Source organism: Crocodylus porosus, unplaced genomic scaffold (assembly GCF_001723895.1).
Source record: "Crocodylus porosus isolate Cpor-Errol unplaced genomic scaffold, CroPor_comp1, whole genome shotgun sequence".
In the NCBI taxonomy this organism is placed as follows: domain Eukaryota; kingdom Metazoa; phylum Chordata; order Crocodylia; family Crocodylidae; genus Crocodylus; species Crocodylus porosus.
Window position 1 is genome coordinate 36,747,453 of NW_017728951.1, and position 17,131 is coordinate 36,764,583.

General features: G+C 41.9%; 1 protein-coding gene across 4 annotated transcripts in view; it reads left to right on the plus strand.

The window, feature by feature from the left end:
* The window catches only part of MARCH8 (membrane associated ring-CH-type finger 8), a 158,928-nt gene extending 142,633 nt beyond the window's left edge, over window positions 1-16,295 (plus strand). For 3 of the 4 annotated variants that reach the window (XM_019555994.1, XM_019555995.1, XM_019555996.1), the window contains 5 exons: window positions 1,623-1,702; window positions 1,990-2,835; window positions 4,039-4,219; window positions 9,168-9,315; window positions 12,072-16,295. In XM_019555994.1, the coding sequence (XP_019411539.1) occupies window positions 1,623-1,702; window positions 1,990-2,835; window positions 4,039-4,219; window positions 9,168-9,315; window positions 12,072-12,376 (1,560 nt within the window). In that variant the 3' untranslated portion in view covers window positions 12,377-16,295. The remainder of the gene's footprint in view (window positions 1-1,622; window positions 1,703-1,989; window positions 2,836-4,038; window positions 4,220-9,167; window positions 9,316-12,071) is intronic. The other variant, XM_019555997.1, reaches the window with a different exon arrangement.
* The last annotated feature ends 836 nt before the right edge of the window (window positions 16,296-17,131 follow it).

Sequence of the window (17,131 nt, forward strand, 5' to 3'; positions counted from 1 at the left end):
CCTGTGCCCCCAGACCCTTTAGCCCCACTCTCAAATCCCTGTGGTGCCTCACGACCTGGCTGGGAGTGCTCCGAGCCATGTCATTGGTGCCCACATGAATAAGAAGAATGGGATAGTGGTCTGTGAGCTGGAGGAGCTTAGGGGTCTTCTCCACAATTTCTCAGATGTGGGCCCCCGGGAAGCAGCAGACTTCCCAGGCTAAGGGGTTTGGGTGGCAGATTACCCCCTCAGTCCCCCTCAGGATGGAGTCTCCCACAACAAACATTTTACATTTTGTCTTGGGGAGAGTGGGGGCGGTAGCTGCAGTTTGCCTTGCTCTTAGTATGTTATCCAATATTTTATCCAATTTAAATGTGTGAACAGTTGGAACTTCTGCCATTTCCCCTTTACTGATTATTCTGCAATCTAATCCACCAGTTTTCCTGAAATTTCACCTAAAGTTTTGTCTCTGTTAATTTCAGCCCAAAATGATGCTACGTATTTTTCACATGGGCCAGCAGAATTTGTTTCATTGTTTCATTTCAGGCTGTCATCTTCTTGCCTCAAAAACTAAACTTCACTAGGACTTGTCTGTACCTAGATAAGCAGGGGGGCATAGTCGGTGGCAGCGGGGAGGGTAGTGAGCATCAACCAAAGTTTGGCGACCACTTGTAGCTGTCACCAACAGTGTCGGCAGCAGCCATCGGGGGTTGTGGACCACCCACAGATGCTGCCAGCGGTGTCGGTGGTGCCTTTTTGTAGGGGGTGCACCGCCACACTCAGGTTGGAGCAAACTTGATTAATTGAGTCTGCTCTAGCATGGTAACTACCACACTCCAGCAGACTCTGGTGTCTTGTGTATCAATATCCTCATGCTGAAAAATGGCAATGGGGACACTTTAACTAAAGCTCAGTTGACAAGCTCTTGTTAAAGTATCCCCACTGCCATTTTCCAGTCTGGGGATGCTGATACATGAGACACTCCAGGTGCTTTACTTACAGCAGGTGTTGGAGCCACTAAAGTCCTCCGCTCCCACTCCTGAAACTTGTGTATAGACACCCTATAAGTCCACAGTATAGGACTTCAAAGCATAGAGTCCCCTTCAGTTGCAGTCTTATTAGCAATCAAGGCTATTTCTAGGTGCTGGTACTAATAGTAGGCCCCTAAATTGTGCTTGTGATACTGAATTCTTGGTAGTCCTGCCTGCTGGAAAACTGACACCCTGATATCTTGTTGTTAAAAGTCCCTCTGTTTTTCTTAAAAGTAGAAGTGGTAGCGTCTGTGTGCTGATTTATACCCGAGTACATATTCTCTCTCCAAATCTAATTTTTCCTTTGATTGGGTATGACAGTTCCTGGTTTGTGCAGTGTTTACAGGCTAGTAGATCCTACCCCAGAAATCATTGCATGTTGATGTTAAGAGCAATGCTCCATGTATACAAATTACTACTTTGTGGTAGCACATGTTCATTATTTGTGCTAAGCTCTCTGACAGTCAGCAATAAAGCCTCCCATGCTTACATCTAACCTGAGACCACTGGATCTGATGCAGTAACTGACTTCAGTATACTGTGTTAATGCTGAAGGTTGATGGTATGTAAAAACAAACAATTTGAAAGCTAACCTGTGATTTCTCATTGCAGGCTGGCAGTCCAACCTCTGTTTCTGCTCCTCATAGTTTCCCTCGGACATCTGTCACACCATCCAATCAGGACATCTGCAGGTAAAGTGCATTGTGTGTATGGCAACAATGAGGCTCCAACAAGGACCAATTAACAAGAAAGCATGTACCCTGGGAAGTGAGCAACATGTGGTTCTGATCCTAATGTCCCGTTTGTTTGACTCGATTGCTGTCTAACACTGCTCTGTTGGATCCCACTTACTGTTTTGCTCGCTGTATTTACCATCCCTACTCTAGCCATAATTCTCATTTCTTCGCTTTAATTATCCATGTTCTCTTTTGTAATTGTTTTTACTTTCTGTGCTTTTATTCCACTGTTCTGCATGCAGTTCCAGTGCAGTGTTTTCTGAATGTTGTCATCACAGTCCAGTGCAGTCTGCTGTTGTCTTGAAAAATCCTAACTGCCAGAATTCTCTGACACAAGGGGTCACTGTGACAGTAATCTGTCAGGACAAGTTACAGGCAGCAAAGAGAAATTCCCGTGGGCAGGATTGGGTGCAGCCAGTCCAGGCTGCCAACAATGCAAGCTCCACCCACTCTCTGAAATTCTCCAAGTCCCTCAATGACGTCGACCAGAAGGCACAGAGCACCGTTGCAGGCTTTAACTACATGGAGCGAACATGCTCAGAAGGCAAATTGACACCAGCTCAGGAGCAGTGTTCAAGGATTAACAGATTTCACTTGAAAGAGAAGAAATTACTCAATCTTGGGCCTCTTTCTTTTAACAGTTCCAAACACTCCTATATCCCTTCTTTTTCCAATGGCTCGAGTGCATCAGGAGGAGCCGAGAACCAAAGCATGGTACATATTCCTCTCCTGGAGGACAGGGTGGACCGTGAGATATCAAGAAGCAAAAAGCTACTGCGTTATCTTTTCTCCTTTTCCCACACTGCGAGTGCCAGCAGCCTGCATAAATTCCATGAACTGGAGAGCTATTCAAGCCATGTTCATGGAGAGAAATCTTCCAGCATGCTGGTGGAAAGCACAGGCTTTGGCTCCGATGACATGGGAGATGATGATGTGTTTGAGGACAGTGCTTCTGTGAAGCTGAAGATGAAAGAACTGCGGGCACCGCTCTGTTCAGCTGAGAAGGACAGTGACCTAGACTGCCCTTCCCCCCTATCAGAAAAATTCCCCCCTCTCTCCCCTGTGTCAGCATCAGGGGATACCTGCAGGTTGGTTTACAGAGAACCGCCTTCCTCTGAAACCTCGCACGTTTGCGGGGGCCTGCTCTGCTTTCTCTGACTTCTCTCACCTTCCTTTAATATGTGCAGTTTGAGGCCCGCAGCTTTCCCCATACATTATGATATCTGTGTGCAAAGCAGAGGCTTCCTTTTTGAGTCAATGAATTCTTTGCACCCCAAAGTGATTCATTTCTCAGGTCTGTGTTCCAAGATGGTTTCATTGGTGCCAAAGCCAAGAATATCTGAAAGAATAAGCTACACATATTAAAGGGCAAATTGAACAATTTTTTAGCTTAAAGAGCAATAATGTGCTTTGCTGACTGTTGTTACAAGGGTGGCCATTTAAGTGTTGCTTCCTCAGTTTGGGGGGGATCAATTTAGTTATGATTTTTTAAGATATTTCAATTTATTTTCACAGATATATTTATATCTGGAGGCTTTAGGTAAAAAGTGTGATAAAACATCCCAGTGGCAGTGATAGGCCAGATTGTGGTCTTGACACACATCCATGGCTTAGGAACCAACTATAGCTGTATAATCTAAATGAACGGTAAAGCTGAAGAAGCTTAATTACATCTGAGGCACCCAGAGGCAGCCCTCCAGCCCTGTACCTTTCTAAGTGGGGAGAGTCCATGACTCTGCCGGGATTGGTGAGTTGGGCAAATGGGGAGCACTAAGTGTAATGTGTGTTATCACAGCCCTCATCCTCTTATAGGGTGTGGTGGCAGAGTGGTTTAAGGTATCTCTGTATAGCTCTGGAGGCTTAAATTCCAGCTTTACTGTAGATTTGTTTTAATTGCAAGTTCCAATTAGCCTCACATCTCTCCACACATGACCTGTTTTGGGAAGTGTCATCCATACCGCTTAAATGCCACTTTCAGTAAAGTACTGTTGTTCTAGTAGATGAGATGCCATGTTGTAATTTCTTACCCCCCCCTTTCTCTTTTTTGTTGTCAGTTTTTTTCAGACCTTGTGCGTCTGCTATAGAGCTGTGGTTAGCAGTGCCTGTGCACCATTATTTATGTGGTATTTTATGTTTTAGCTGATGGATATATTCTTTTATGAAATATTTCTTTTGGGATCCTCAATGGGTGACCATTTGTCATCACGCATTTATTCCTGCCTCTTCTATGGCACCTCAGCTTCTCCAACTGCTCTGTCTCCTTCTAATGAGCTGCATTGCTTCTGATTCAGGATATGTCACTGTGAAGGAGATGACGAGAGTCCCTTGATAACCCCCTGTCACTGCACAGGAAGTCTTCATTTTGTGCACCAAGCCTGCCTGCAGCAATGGATCAAGAGTTCAGACACCCGATGCTGTGAACTCTGCAAGTACGAGTTCATCATGGAGACCAAATTAAAGCCTTTAAGAAAGGTAGGTGTAAGGATTGTTTCCAAAGAAACTGCTTCATTCAAGCATGGTTGAAACTGCTTCATTCAAAAAATGACTGTTTAACATGGCACAATGTGACTCTGTTTCCTATCACTCAGTGGTTTCCTATCCAATGGGGTCAGTTTTATAAATGGCTGATCTGAGTTAAGCTGGAGTCTTTCTGGCTTCATGCATTAGCCATAGTGATGGTTTTCTGTCAGGACTTAAGTTAGAAACCTGCTGAGGCTATATGAGCCAGAAGAGAATCTAGGTCCTTTTCTGAGCTGTATTGGTTCTGCCAGGTTTATAGGAGTAGCAATAAACGTTTATTGTAGACCGCCAAGCTGGCAGCTGTTACTCTGAATACACAATGTACAAAAGTCTAGTTTTGTCAGAACCTATCATTGCCCCAAAGTCATCCTTCAGAGATGCAACACCTGTTGATACCCAAGGTTTTTGGTGCACAGTTATCTGCATGGCTTGTGAATTTTCTCAGAGATGTTGGAATCTCCAGCTACAAATTTATGTACAGAATGTATCTATTCATGTAGTCTGCCAGTTGTTTATAAAAAAAACAATGGAGCAAATGATTGTTAAATTCAGAATCTCATTTGCAGTGTAATTTAAATTCACCCAGAAAATATTTGCACTGTTATCATTGTATTGGAAATGCATGGTAGCACTACAGCATCTTTGTTTAAAGGATTTTAGCAATCTTGCGGTAAGGATACTTAATTATAAGTCACAGTACATATTCAGCTTCTTTTTAGTAGTTTTTTCCCTTTTCCCAGATATCTCTGGCTTTCAAAGACAAACGGTGCTCAACATCAGGATTTCTGGATGTATAACTCTAATATTCTTAGAATTGGCAAACGTTGCTATGTTTGCCAGTGATAAATAAACTAATAAAAGTAATCTCCATCTGGGACTAAAATAAGTGATGGAGATTAAATTCAAACAGGATGATCCTATAGCATGTAGGGCCAAGAATCCAAAATATACCCTGCCAAGGGCTGTAACAGAAACTTGTCGGGGTTCCAAAAGCCACTCCAAATATGCAGAATGTACAAGAGATTTCAGGTCCTTCACACTGTAATACGGAAATACAGTCTGCAAAATGAATGGCTGGGCATGTGATGCTGAACTGAGCAGAGGCTTCTTGGGTCAAATGGAGCACTGCATTATGGATCCTGTAGTTTTTGCCAGTCATGTCTTTTCAGTACAGAGAAATCTAGGTACGAGCTGCAGCATGAAACATGGGTTCCATTGGGCATATGGGTCAGAATTTGGTCATCTTTGCTGTACTGTGTCAGAAATGGTGCATATTTGTGCATGTTCATGCACATGTGTACAGACACACACCACAACAAACCCAGTACATATACAATAGCCCAGGTATTCCCAGACTCTGGTATGTGTACCCCTGGGGGTATGCAAGACATCTTGGTGGTGGGGGTACAAGGGAGAAATTGTGTAATGGTGGATTTAATTTTCATTATAATAATTGGAATTTAAGGAGCTAAAATATAAAATGTATGCTGTGGTGGTATGTGGGCTGCTGGTAAATCTGGAAGGGGGTACTCAATAAGGAAAAGTTTGGGAACCTCTGCAGTAGCCTAAGTTAACACATTGGTTAGTAACTATGGATGCCCAGTTTGAGATGCCTTGGGAGTGTCTACATGAGACGCATTAATATGTATTAGCCTAATTTAATACATATCACATGTGTGCCCTTAATGCAGAATGGTGAAATTAGGCTAATTGCACCTAAATTTGATTACCTGCAAATGCAGGTAATTAAATTTAGGCATGATTAGTTAAAGCATATTAACACACATATAGTCACAACTAGGCACTAGCTCTAGTCACGACCGGGCACATGGCAGGGCTGCAAGGACTTGGCACTAACTTTAGTGCCAAGTCCGTGCACGTGTAGACACCTGCCAAAAATCACTTAATGCACATTAAATCTACCCATGCTTAAATGCATGTGTAGATGTGCCCCTTGTGTAAAAATTCAGCTCTTTTTTAAAATCTGGACCTTTTAAAGAATACCAAGTAAGAAAGCAAAATACTAGGTCACTTAAAATCAATAGTCCTTTCTGAAAATGTGATTTACCAGATCCTTAAAATAGAAACAGAGCAACAAACAGAAAAAAAAATGGAAATTGCCTCTCAAAAGTGTTCCTGAGATTCAAACTGCATTAGATGAAAAATGTTGGCATCCTGTCTTCAATTCTTCCTATGTGATGTCTCATCAGTCAGGAGAAAATAGCCTTGTAGCCATTGAGCTTATGAGTAATGTGGGTCAAATAGTACCCCAGATGCATCTTGGAGGTTAGGAGCCAAATGGTCATCCTAAATTGAATGCTGGGTCATAGAGGAGTTAAAACAGGTGCAAACTAGCTCTGTAAAGATTTTGCACAATAAAAGAAAGGCTGGAAACAAGAAAATTAGCTCTGAATTTAAATTTGGCCAAACATGGATAGGTTGAAGTTTCAGGGAAAATTTCAGTTAAAATGAGGGAATAATTTGCACCTAAATTTTTCACAGAACATTTTGAATTTCAGTAACATTAAAAAAAAAAAAAATCTGTGTCCACACCTCCAGTTTTTTTTAATGTTGCTTCATAGAAGTTGTAATTCAAGTGCCTCCAGCTCCCACGCTCCTGTATTACCAGACTGAACCTCTGTCTGCCAATATGCACCATGTTATGTTAGAGGAGGGAAGCCATCACCATGGGAGTTTCAGACTCCAGACTGAAGTCAGTCATAGGAGATGTAGTCCAAGGAGGGAGCTCAGCTTAGACACTGCGACTGTCGTGAGACTTTGTAATGGCATTGCCAAACCAAAATATTTCAAGTTGCAGGTGTCAGGGTTTTTTAATGGCAAAGACCATCAGAATTGTATGTGAAAAGCAAATACTTCTTGTGGAGAAAATAATTTAGATGATCATTCAATTTTCTGCTTTAAAATTGTTAAGTAGAAAACGTTTGGCTGCTACTGTGCTAAACCCCCCTCCCCCCCGCAAGAGAATGTAAAATTCTGATGTTTCACAGATCTCAAACCTGATTTTTCAGAGGTACTGAGTACCTGAAAATTCCTACCTTAGGTTGAGCTCTGGGCACCCCAAATCCCTGAAAATCAGCCTTGGGCTGCTCTGAAGAGTCCCTTGTTTTTTTGTGTGTACTACTAACAACTCCTCTTGCTTACCTGCTGGAGCCAGTATTCTCACGTTCATAGAAGCTGGGCTATTGCTGCCACTTCTGGGACTCCCCAGTCATGTCAAAGCAGGTGGTCCTTACTCGGTTCCTATATCATTTTTGGTTCTGGTCTTAAAGGCTTTGGTGTACTAAATGCATCTGTTTGGTGTCAAATGCAGTTCTACAGGTTTACACAGCTGTAACTGAAAACAATTTATGTCTACAATGCATATAGCAAAGGTGTGTGCAGGGTTTATCTTGATGTGTACATATGGAGAAGTAACTGAAAAGCATTATAACAAAATTATGCTTTCTGGGTTAAAAATGGGAAAGCAGCTTCTGATGGATTCTAAGGATCTCTAGGCAAAAGCCAAAGCCATTTCTGAGTGATGATTAGCACTCAGTATTGGTAAGAACTCTCTACTTTTTCTTCAGTTTTCCTTCTTAGCAGTGGCCAGAATCTGTGGTTTTTGATGGGGTTAGAAGAGTTATTATAATAGGCATAAATCTGGGGACTTAGCTTGTTGCTTCCTCTCACTGATAAAAGTGAACATCCCATTGTCTTGGGGAAAGGTAGTTCTACATTTGTGCCTGGAAACATTGGATATAAAGTAGGTGACAGCTTTCATTGTTTAATAATTAGCATGAAATGTATGTAAGAGTTCAAATGGGGAGCTTCCCAAACTGACAGCATGGATCTCTACTGGCAGGTTCTGCATTTGGGGGTTGCAGTATTCTTATCTCTCTCTGGGCTTGGTACAGAGAGATTCGTCACACATGCTGACCGCTGAGTTGCACATGCCCTTCTAGAGTAGTTTCTGTTATATTAGTACACAAGACCATTCTGAATATTGACCTAGAGCTTGGCTGTACCAGCTGCTACCCTTCTAGCCCCACTCCCTCCCCACCCCCCTTAACCTCTCATTTGACAGGGACCAAACAGTCTTAACTTGAATCACAAAGCTAATCATCTATAACTCAAGCCTTGGGCAGATCCATAAGGGAAGCAAGAGGGCTGCAGCCACACTCCCCACGTCAGCTGCGTGACGCATGTGCAGTGAGTTCTGCGAGCTCCCTGGCATGTCGGCGTAGCTCCTGCTGGAGCTGCTTTTGCATTGTTTCAGAGTACAGGGGTGAACACTGCTACCATTCACCTGTCTCCTGCCCCGTCTGCTGGATTCAACGGCCGGGGAAGAGCATGGACAAGCAGCAGCAGCACTCATTTCTGGTCTCCAGAGCTGCATAAAAGCAGGGGCTGTGGCCAGACCCTGTGCTGGTCAGCTGGTGAGCTCAGAGGCCTTGCAGCATGTGCAGAGCTTTGGCAGGAGTTGCGCTGACATGCCGGTGAGCTTAGAGAACTCGCTGTACATACATTTATGCTCCCCCCACAACCCCATCCTGGATCCACTCCTGGCTCAAGCCCCTCTGCACAGACTGACCTAACGAGTAGCAGTGCACCCTGACCCAGCACAGCTCTAACAATCCAGTGCTGCTCCCACTCAGCTCTGGGAACATCAGTGGAGTCAGTGGAAGAAAGAGAAAACATCAAGTCCCAGTCTCAGCTGCTTGAAGTGGTACATGCTGGGTAAGGGCATCTACACCACATCACTCTTAAAGAAACGCTTCTGTGAGTCTAGGGAAACAATCTGCTGCCTATGAAGTGTGTTTACCAGTGTTCTTGTGATCATCTGCTGTTGCTAGAACAAACATCTCTAATCTCTCACTCTGCCTTCTGGGTTTCTTACTAGTGGGAGAAGTTGCAGATGACAGCCAGTGAGAGGAGGAAGATCATGTGCTCTGTAACATTCCATATCATTGCCATCACCTGCGTCGTGTGGTCTCTATATGTCCTCATAGACCGGACTGCTGAAGAGATTAAACAGGGACAGACTACTGGTATGTCACAATGTTTTCTTTATCCTGTTGGTGACTGAATGCAAAGGGGAATACAACTTTTTTATTCAGTAAGAGCTTCTGGTTTCAGCAACTGAAATATAGCCACACTTCCATCAGTTACACTGTAAAACAAGTGCAACTTTTGTGTGTGGACACTTTTTTTAAATCAACCAAAATCTGTCTTATGTTGATTTAGCTTGCATCTATGAAATGAAAGGGTGTGGACACTAATCTCATATAACAAGTTTTCTCATATAACAATCCCAATATTCAGAGTTTTCACATGCAAATTTGCACTTGTTTAAATAAATTAGTTTTTAAACTAGTGCATTTCCTAAGTTTAGATACAGCCTTAGGTGTTTGCTATGTATTATTCTTTAATCTTGCTGACCAACACAGCTAACAGACCAAGATCTAAATTCAGTTTCTCCTTTCAATTCAGGAGTATTGTTTATTAAAATCCACTCCTTTGCAGAATAAGTATACACTGGTGTTCCAAAGGACAGTTTGCCTTGATTAATTGTCACATAGTATGTGAACCAGAATACTTCATATTGGACAAACAATGAAAGTATAGCAAGTTAAAAGTGGGTGGGGAGACAGGATACTGGGCTAGGTGGCCCATTGGTCTGACCCAGTATGACACTTTTTTTTTATGGGGACTTTTCACTGAACAGCTGATCTGATGACTTTGTGCTAGTTTTACCCTATGATAAGTGAAATTTAAGCTGGGAAGTATATCCTAAAACAGGCTAAATCACTGTGGTTTTAAGTTTAACTTGCCATGGAAGTGAGAGAGGGCTAACAAACAATTACCTGGCATAGACTGCTCTGGAGCAAGCTCCTGCCCGCTTTTAACTTGCTGTGAATTGCTGTTTTGTAGGTAGGATTTGTAGATACTTTGTAGCTAAGATTTAATTCTAGCTTGAATTTTAGATTGCAGGATTGGCAGTTAGAAGCAAGTGTTATTTGGAATGATATTGCCGTGCAAATAGTTGAGCATTAATAAACCTACAAGCTCATAAAGTTATGTTAGAATCTCTTTCTCAAGGGTAGAGCCAGCCTTCAAACTGTACACTTTTGATGACTGCCATTTTTCATTTTCAGTTTAGCTTGAATGTTCTTGATTATTTTTTTTCTTTCTTCAGTCAGGAAGCTGCTTTGATTGAAAGCTTCTGGTCTTTCTCCCATCTGATAGCATCCTTCATATGTGCAGCAAAAATTGCTGACTTTTTAATTTTGGGGGTTTGGTATGATTATGAAAAGCATATGCTTTCAAACACGTATAGCCTTCAGGTTGTTTTAGATGATAAATGTTTTAGAGGAGCATAAATTGAGTAATATGAATAGTTAGTACTTAATGCACAGTACTCTGCTTTGGCATCCAAACGGGTTGAGCGAGTACTCTGGTGAGAACTGCAGTGAGTTGAGAGAGAAGAGGTGCAGCGGTCACTGCATTGCACTGGATGGATCACAACCGTTCAGCTGGGTGTTATAGTTAGGGGGTCTACCTAACTCAGGGAGGCGGCTGACCAGTTTCACGGGGAGATAGCATGGCCAGCCACCACATTCATGGTCTGATTATGGTGGCCCCCCTCCACCATCCTCCAACATGCCTCTGGGCAAGAGACTTACTGACTTTGCCCCTTGCCGCTGATTGGCTGCAAAGGGAGGGCTCTCCATCATGCACCCTGCCCTTCACTGCCAGAAGAGGGGTGGGGCCACATCCCAGGCAACCCTCAGCCAATCAGTGAAGAGGGCCAGGGGTGGCAGCCACCTTGGACTGCCCTTCATGCAGGCAGACCTGCCCCCCACCCATCTTTTCTCCCTGGTGGGCTGAGGAGCTGGGCCGTAGTGCTGTGAGGACTGCTGGCTCACTCTGAGCAGCCCGCATTTTATTTTCAGTAAGACTTTTTTTCGTGGATTTCATGAGCAATGCTGGATTTCATGATTTCTGCGAAATCTATGAAATTGTAATTTTGGTAGGTCCCTAGTCCTAGGTGTGTGCTGCTGATCAATAATGGGGATTTAAGTGTAACCAAGGGGCAGGGATTCTTACCTTTGGAACAAGAGGGTCAGGGTCTGGGGTCTGTCACCAGCGTTGTCATGCAGTTCCAAGTGGCCAAGTACGAGCCAATGGAGAATCTTTAGAAAGCTGGGATTCTGATATGTTGTTATACATTGTTTTAGGAAAGTGAACAAGCATGGATCAAAATGAAGGCAGTAGTCTTTCCTGCGGTATCCCTGACTAGTCAATAGTAGAGAGGTTTGAGATGCATAGTACTTGAATGAAGAGAAGATATTTAATATTAATGCTCCCCTTAAACTAAGGGATACTAAGATCTAGTGGCTAGAAACTCAGGATGACAAATTCAAACTACCATTATTCTGGCATATTTTTTATAGTTGGGATCCATACAGATTGTGGTCACACATTGGAACCTAGGGCTGGAAGAGACTTCCTAGATGCCCAAGTGTAGTCCCTTGCTATTGCAGCAATTGCATCATCTAGCCTCTTTTATAAATGGATTAATGCTTTCATTTACTCATTTTTTCCTCTTTCATAAATGCTCCATTTAAAAATAGTAGGGTATAAAAAAGTTTGCTGACCTGTTTATATTTGCCTTGTGTGGGATGTTAAAACATAAACTGTTTGCATTGATGGAACCTGCAAACCCTCACTTAAAGATGTGCTTTATAGATAGTGTGGCCTGACTGGTATTAATTTGGACCTTTTTTCCCTCACTTTCTTCCAGGGATTTTGGAGTGGCCATTTTGGACTAAGCTGGTGGTTGTAGCTATTGGTTTTACTGGAGGACTTCTGTTTATGTACGTACAGTGCAAAGTGTACGTACAACTGTGGAAGAGACTCAAAGCTTATAATCGAGTAATATATGTACAAAACTGTCCAGAAACTAGCAAAAAAAATATTTTTGAAAAACCTGCACTAATGGAGCCAAACTTTGAAAATAAAGAAATGCTTGGTGTTCACCATTCAGATACGAACTCTTCGTATTACACGGAGCCAGAAGACTGTGGTGCAGAAATCCTTCATGTCTGATTGTTGGGGGGTTTTATCCTCTATGTTTTCAAAGACCTAAAACATCATTGTTTACTTCAAACTGCTCTACCTTTTCAAATCAACTAAATGCCTATGACTGGCAGATGAACATTTTTTTTTTCTTTTTTCTTTTTTTTACATTTTTAAATGCTCTGACATACCTGTCAATATGTTATCATCTGCATACCTCTCAGTGTTTTGTTTCTCGGACTGACCTGAGCAAAGAGACACAGGAAATCTGGTTGTGAAGCAAGGCTTCAGTGCATGGCAAACCCTAGTGTAAACTGTCGTTGGCTTTATGGATCACGCTGCTTTAGAAAGACAGCTTTAATATATCTCAGATTGCGTGTGGGATAACATTGCATACAACTCCGAGGAGCAGCTGAGAGAGAAGCAGGAGAGAGCTAGAGTCTAATTTACTGCTAACACTGCCACTAACATTTGACTTAGGCAGCAGTTGTAAAATTATGCTTTACATATTGTGATAAAAGACTCACAAAGCATATAGCACTTTTAAAAATCTTTATTTTGTAATATAAGTGTCCAATGGGAATGAAACTTGAAAGAATGTCTCATTTCAGAATATCCCTTTTTAATATTCACTTCTGATCCACTTCCATCCTATTAGATTCTAAACCTTTTGCCTTATTAAAAAAAAACAAAAAACAGCTAATATGGTTTCCGGCACATGCCCATGGTTTCATAGTAAATGTAACACTAAAAAATCTGCCTCTTGAGTTTCTTTCCCCCTTTCAGGAGCAAATTTGTGGAAGAATATTGCACTTGTGACTTATATATGGAGAATAGTGGATGTAGAAATGTTTGTTTCTAATGTGTAATGGCCGCAGTGTTCTCTTTTGGAGGGGTTGTTTTGCTTTTTAAAAAGATCAGCTACACAGTAAACAGACCTGAACACATTCCTGATGTAACTTTCATCCCAAGCCTCTGGCAGAAGAGTGATGCTGTACTAGAAAAATGTGAGCTCTTAAAAAAACGAAACAAAATGAAACAAAAACTCATCACTGTTAATACAGCTGGACATAGTTTGCCTTTATTAATGCTGTGTCATGTGTGACTCGTGAGAATTTGACATTATGCAGGTGCATTATTTGACAGTGTAGATAATTTATAAGGAGTAAATATTGCATAAGAATTTCAGTCTCTTCAAAGGTAAGATTGTTAAACTCAGATTGTGATATATTTCTTGGACAGAGTGGGTTTAGTTTGGTTTGGTTTAACTTTGCAAATGGCTCATTGAACTAGCTGCTGAACAGAAAGAGACACAGTTCTATAGTCCGTGTGGGTGTATCTACATTGCACCACTATTGTTCTCACTTGGAAACATCGTGCCCTGACTACACACTGCCACTCACCCTCCATATCTGGAAAGGTGGCATTTAGCCTATTCCAGGGCATGCTTCTGTGGTAGGTCTCAAGGCCATGGACTCGGCTATGCTTGAGAACAGCCCCAGAGGGACACCCTGGAGTAGCCTTACTGTCTCATTTCCAGGCTTGGAGCATGTAAGTGGGACTGGAATGGGCACATCTGGGGTCATCTCAGCTAGGGCATATTGTGACCATAGTGTAAACTGGATAGAGGCATCTAGAAGTTTGGAAATATGTTGTGTTTTGTTGGGAAATCATTGCCTCAAGTACAATCGAGTTAAAGTGAAGGCTACTCAGGTTTAATTTATGCAGAGTAGTGTGTCAGTGCCACACATAAGGGGAAAATAAGTCATTATGAAATAGCTCCTATGTTCGAATGATGACTTGCTTCACTGGGACTCAGTCAATCTCCCTGTAAAGTCAATGAGAATTTTTCCCTTTTGATTCTTGTGGAAATTGCTCTGGACCTCTCAGTTCACTAGAAAATCTTTTGAAATATTGGCCTGGACCTCAGACTCCTTATTCAGGGGTTTCTCAGTCCATTCTCAAATAAAACTTGTATTGAACATAAATTGGGCCTAATGAACATGTCTCCTCTTGTGGATCCTAGAATGGAAGAACAATAAGAAATCAGGGAGATTTTCTTGAAATGTGGAATTGAGTTATTTATCTCTCAATCTTTTGAATTAAAAATCAGCTTCTTATGAGGCAGAAGAGGGAACATACTAAGAGGACATGGACCTATGGTCTTCAAAGTGTGTGTGGGGGGGGTGTGTGTGTGTGTGTGTGTGTGTGCGCATACACATGCATGTGTGTGAACTTCAAGCTTACTGGCTTCAGTCTTCATTAATAACATGGTCCCCTGTTCTTGAGATGCTTGAAAATATCACAAGCTTTTGGACAGTCTCTCAAGATGCACTTGTGTGTGCTGTGGTGGGTGCCATTATGTCCCAGGATTACATGATGTAGGCAGGTGAAACCTCACTTCCACCATCTTGGCTGCAGTCATCATGTCTCCATGTCTGCAGAGTCCATTTCCTGTGTCTGCCACACTCTAAAGTGCAATTATACGGGGCCTCTTTCTGAACTGTCTTATGTGGGGTGCTATTGATTTCATGTCTTTGTATTGGAACCCAGATAATGCAGTGTTTTATTTTTATTTTGTGGAAGGTTATATAAGTATACTCAGGTAGGTTTGAATACCAGGTCCTCAATGCCTTCATCCTGTTCTTAATACAATTCCATACATACGAGCCTTCAAGGATTAAAAATTAACACACACAGCTTCCTTTAGGTTGGTGCCACATGTCATCCTATCTAATCCACAACCCTTTGAGAAACGTCACTAAATTGACTGTATTCATCAGAATCCAAGATGATTCTGAGTTTAAGGCAACTTTCCAATAATCACATTCTATACACGGAAAAAAATAATTTGTTATCATTTTCCATGTATAAAATCGAATTATTGGAGGGTTGTCTTAAATTCATCCCCCGGACCACTGCAGTGGCATGGGGACAGGAAGTGGGGAAGGCAGGCAATGGGGGAATCAAGCAGCTTGATCCCTATTGCCTTACCTCCCCCTTCTCTCTCCCCAACACTTTGCCCCTTGCTGCTCCCACCATCTTTGCCTTCCTGTCTGCAAACCTTCTCCCCATTGAGAAGATTTGGGATGCTGTAAGGTTCTTGTCCCTAATTCATCTTTTCTGAGTGAAATTAGGGTATAGTATTTCAACCCCTACCAAGGCAAATAATAATTGTGTGTAGCCCTTTTGAAAGCAACAGAACTGTGAGTAAGAGCTGCAGAACTGATCATTTGTTTATTATTCTTGCTGACTTTTGTTCATCCTATCAAGGTATCTCATGTTGATTCTTGCCCAATGGACTGTAAAACTACATTTTGCTTCTTTACCACAGTGCCATCAGGTGGTATAATAAAGGCCATCAACAAGGGCTGCAAAGCATTTACCCTCATTCTGCAAGTTTTAACATTCTCCCTGGACTTTGATCACGACAATGACCATTCTTTATCAAATCAGGTACTCTAAGCCTGTTGTCTTGGATGCTTTTCCAATAATCAGGTAAAACTAGAGTGGATTTTTGGCTCATCTTACACCCAAGATTCCTGAGCACAGTCAATGGGCCTCCTGGTGTATAAGTGAGAGTAGAATTTGAGTCAAAGAGAACAGTAGCTTAATTTATCTACTACAGCATTATATATAGACTGTCAGATTCAGCATTGGTTGTTTTCTGCAGAGTAGGAACATCATGAAATATAGTCTAATGGAAAATGTGCATTTCACTGTCTTCCATAGTCCTGTCCAACATGTCTAGTTATGCTGAGGAAATCTCCTTCCTGTATATCTATCTGCAGGGTCATGAGCACACATTTAGAGCTACACATGCATGTTAGAGAAGGTTGATTCACTTTGAGATCATCATATGTTAAGGCCCTATGAAATCTCAGGATTCTCTTAAACTAACTTTTTATGTGGGTGGGCGGGAGATTAAAAAACAAAACAAAAAAACAAACGCATGACTTTGTTGCCCTGTAGTCAGAAGAAATGAGTGAGACCTGGACACCAAGTTTCACAGAGATCATTGGTGTTCAGAGCCAGGATATCATGAAATGCATTGCAGAAGTAGGGAAAATTCACAAAGGTGTAGATTGAACTGGTAGGGGTAAATAGCAGTGGGATTCTGTGAAGGAATTGTGATCTTTCTTGACTTCTGACCTTTTATCAATTCAGCTTCACTGACCTAAGCATTAATTCCTACTGTTGGGAAGAGAATTTGGGAGTGCAGGGCCTTCCAACAGCATTGGGAGGACTTGGGAAGTACTGTCATGGCTGCACATGGGATTTGATTCTTATGCCCTTGGATGACTGAATTAGGTGGGTGACAAACAGGCCAAATGCTTCTAACACAAAGGAGTACTGGGATCTTGATGCCTGGTATGGCTCTCTGTAGAGAGTGAGTTCTGCTATGGAGGTAAGTTTTTTGTTTGTTTGTTTTTTTTTGTTTTTTTGTTGTCCCTCCATGCACACCACTTCAATGGCATTTGAGTGTCTGGTTCTGGTTTAGATCCCTCTAGTTTTCTGACACTGTGAGGGGCAAATACAAAAGCAACATTCTTGCGGGCTGGATTTTCACAGCATTATCCTAGATATGCAAATAAAATTTTTAAACAGGACCACTTATTTTGTGATTCTCTTGGGGTTTTTTAGTTTGCAATATTGCAGCATCTATGTATTCCAATGAAGTACTGAAAATTAGAAAGCACTTGTCTTTGTATAGATGATAACTGTTAAAAATTACAGCTGATCTTGTATTTAGATAAAACGTTTGTAGATAGGTGATTGTATACT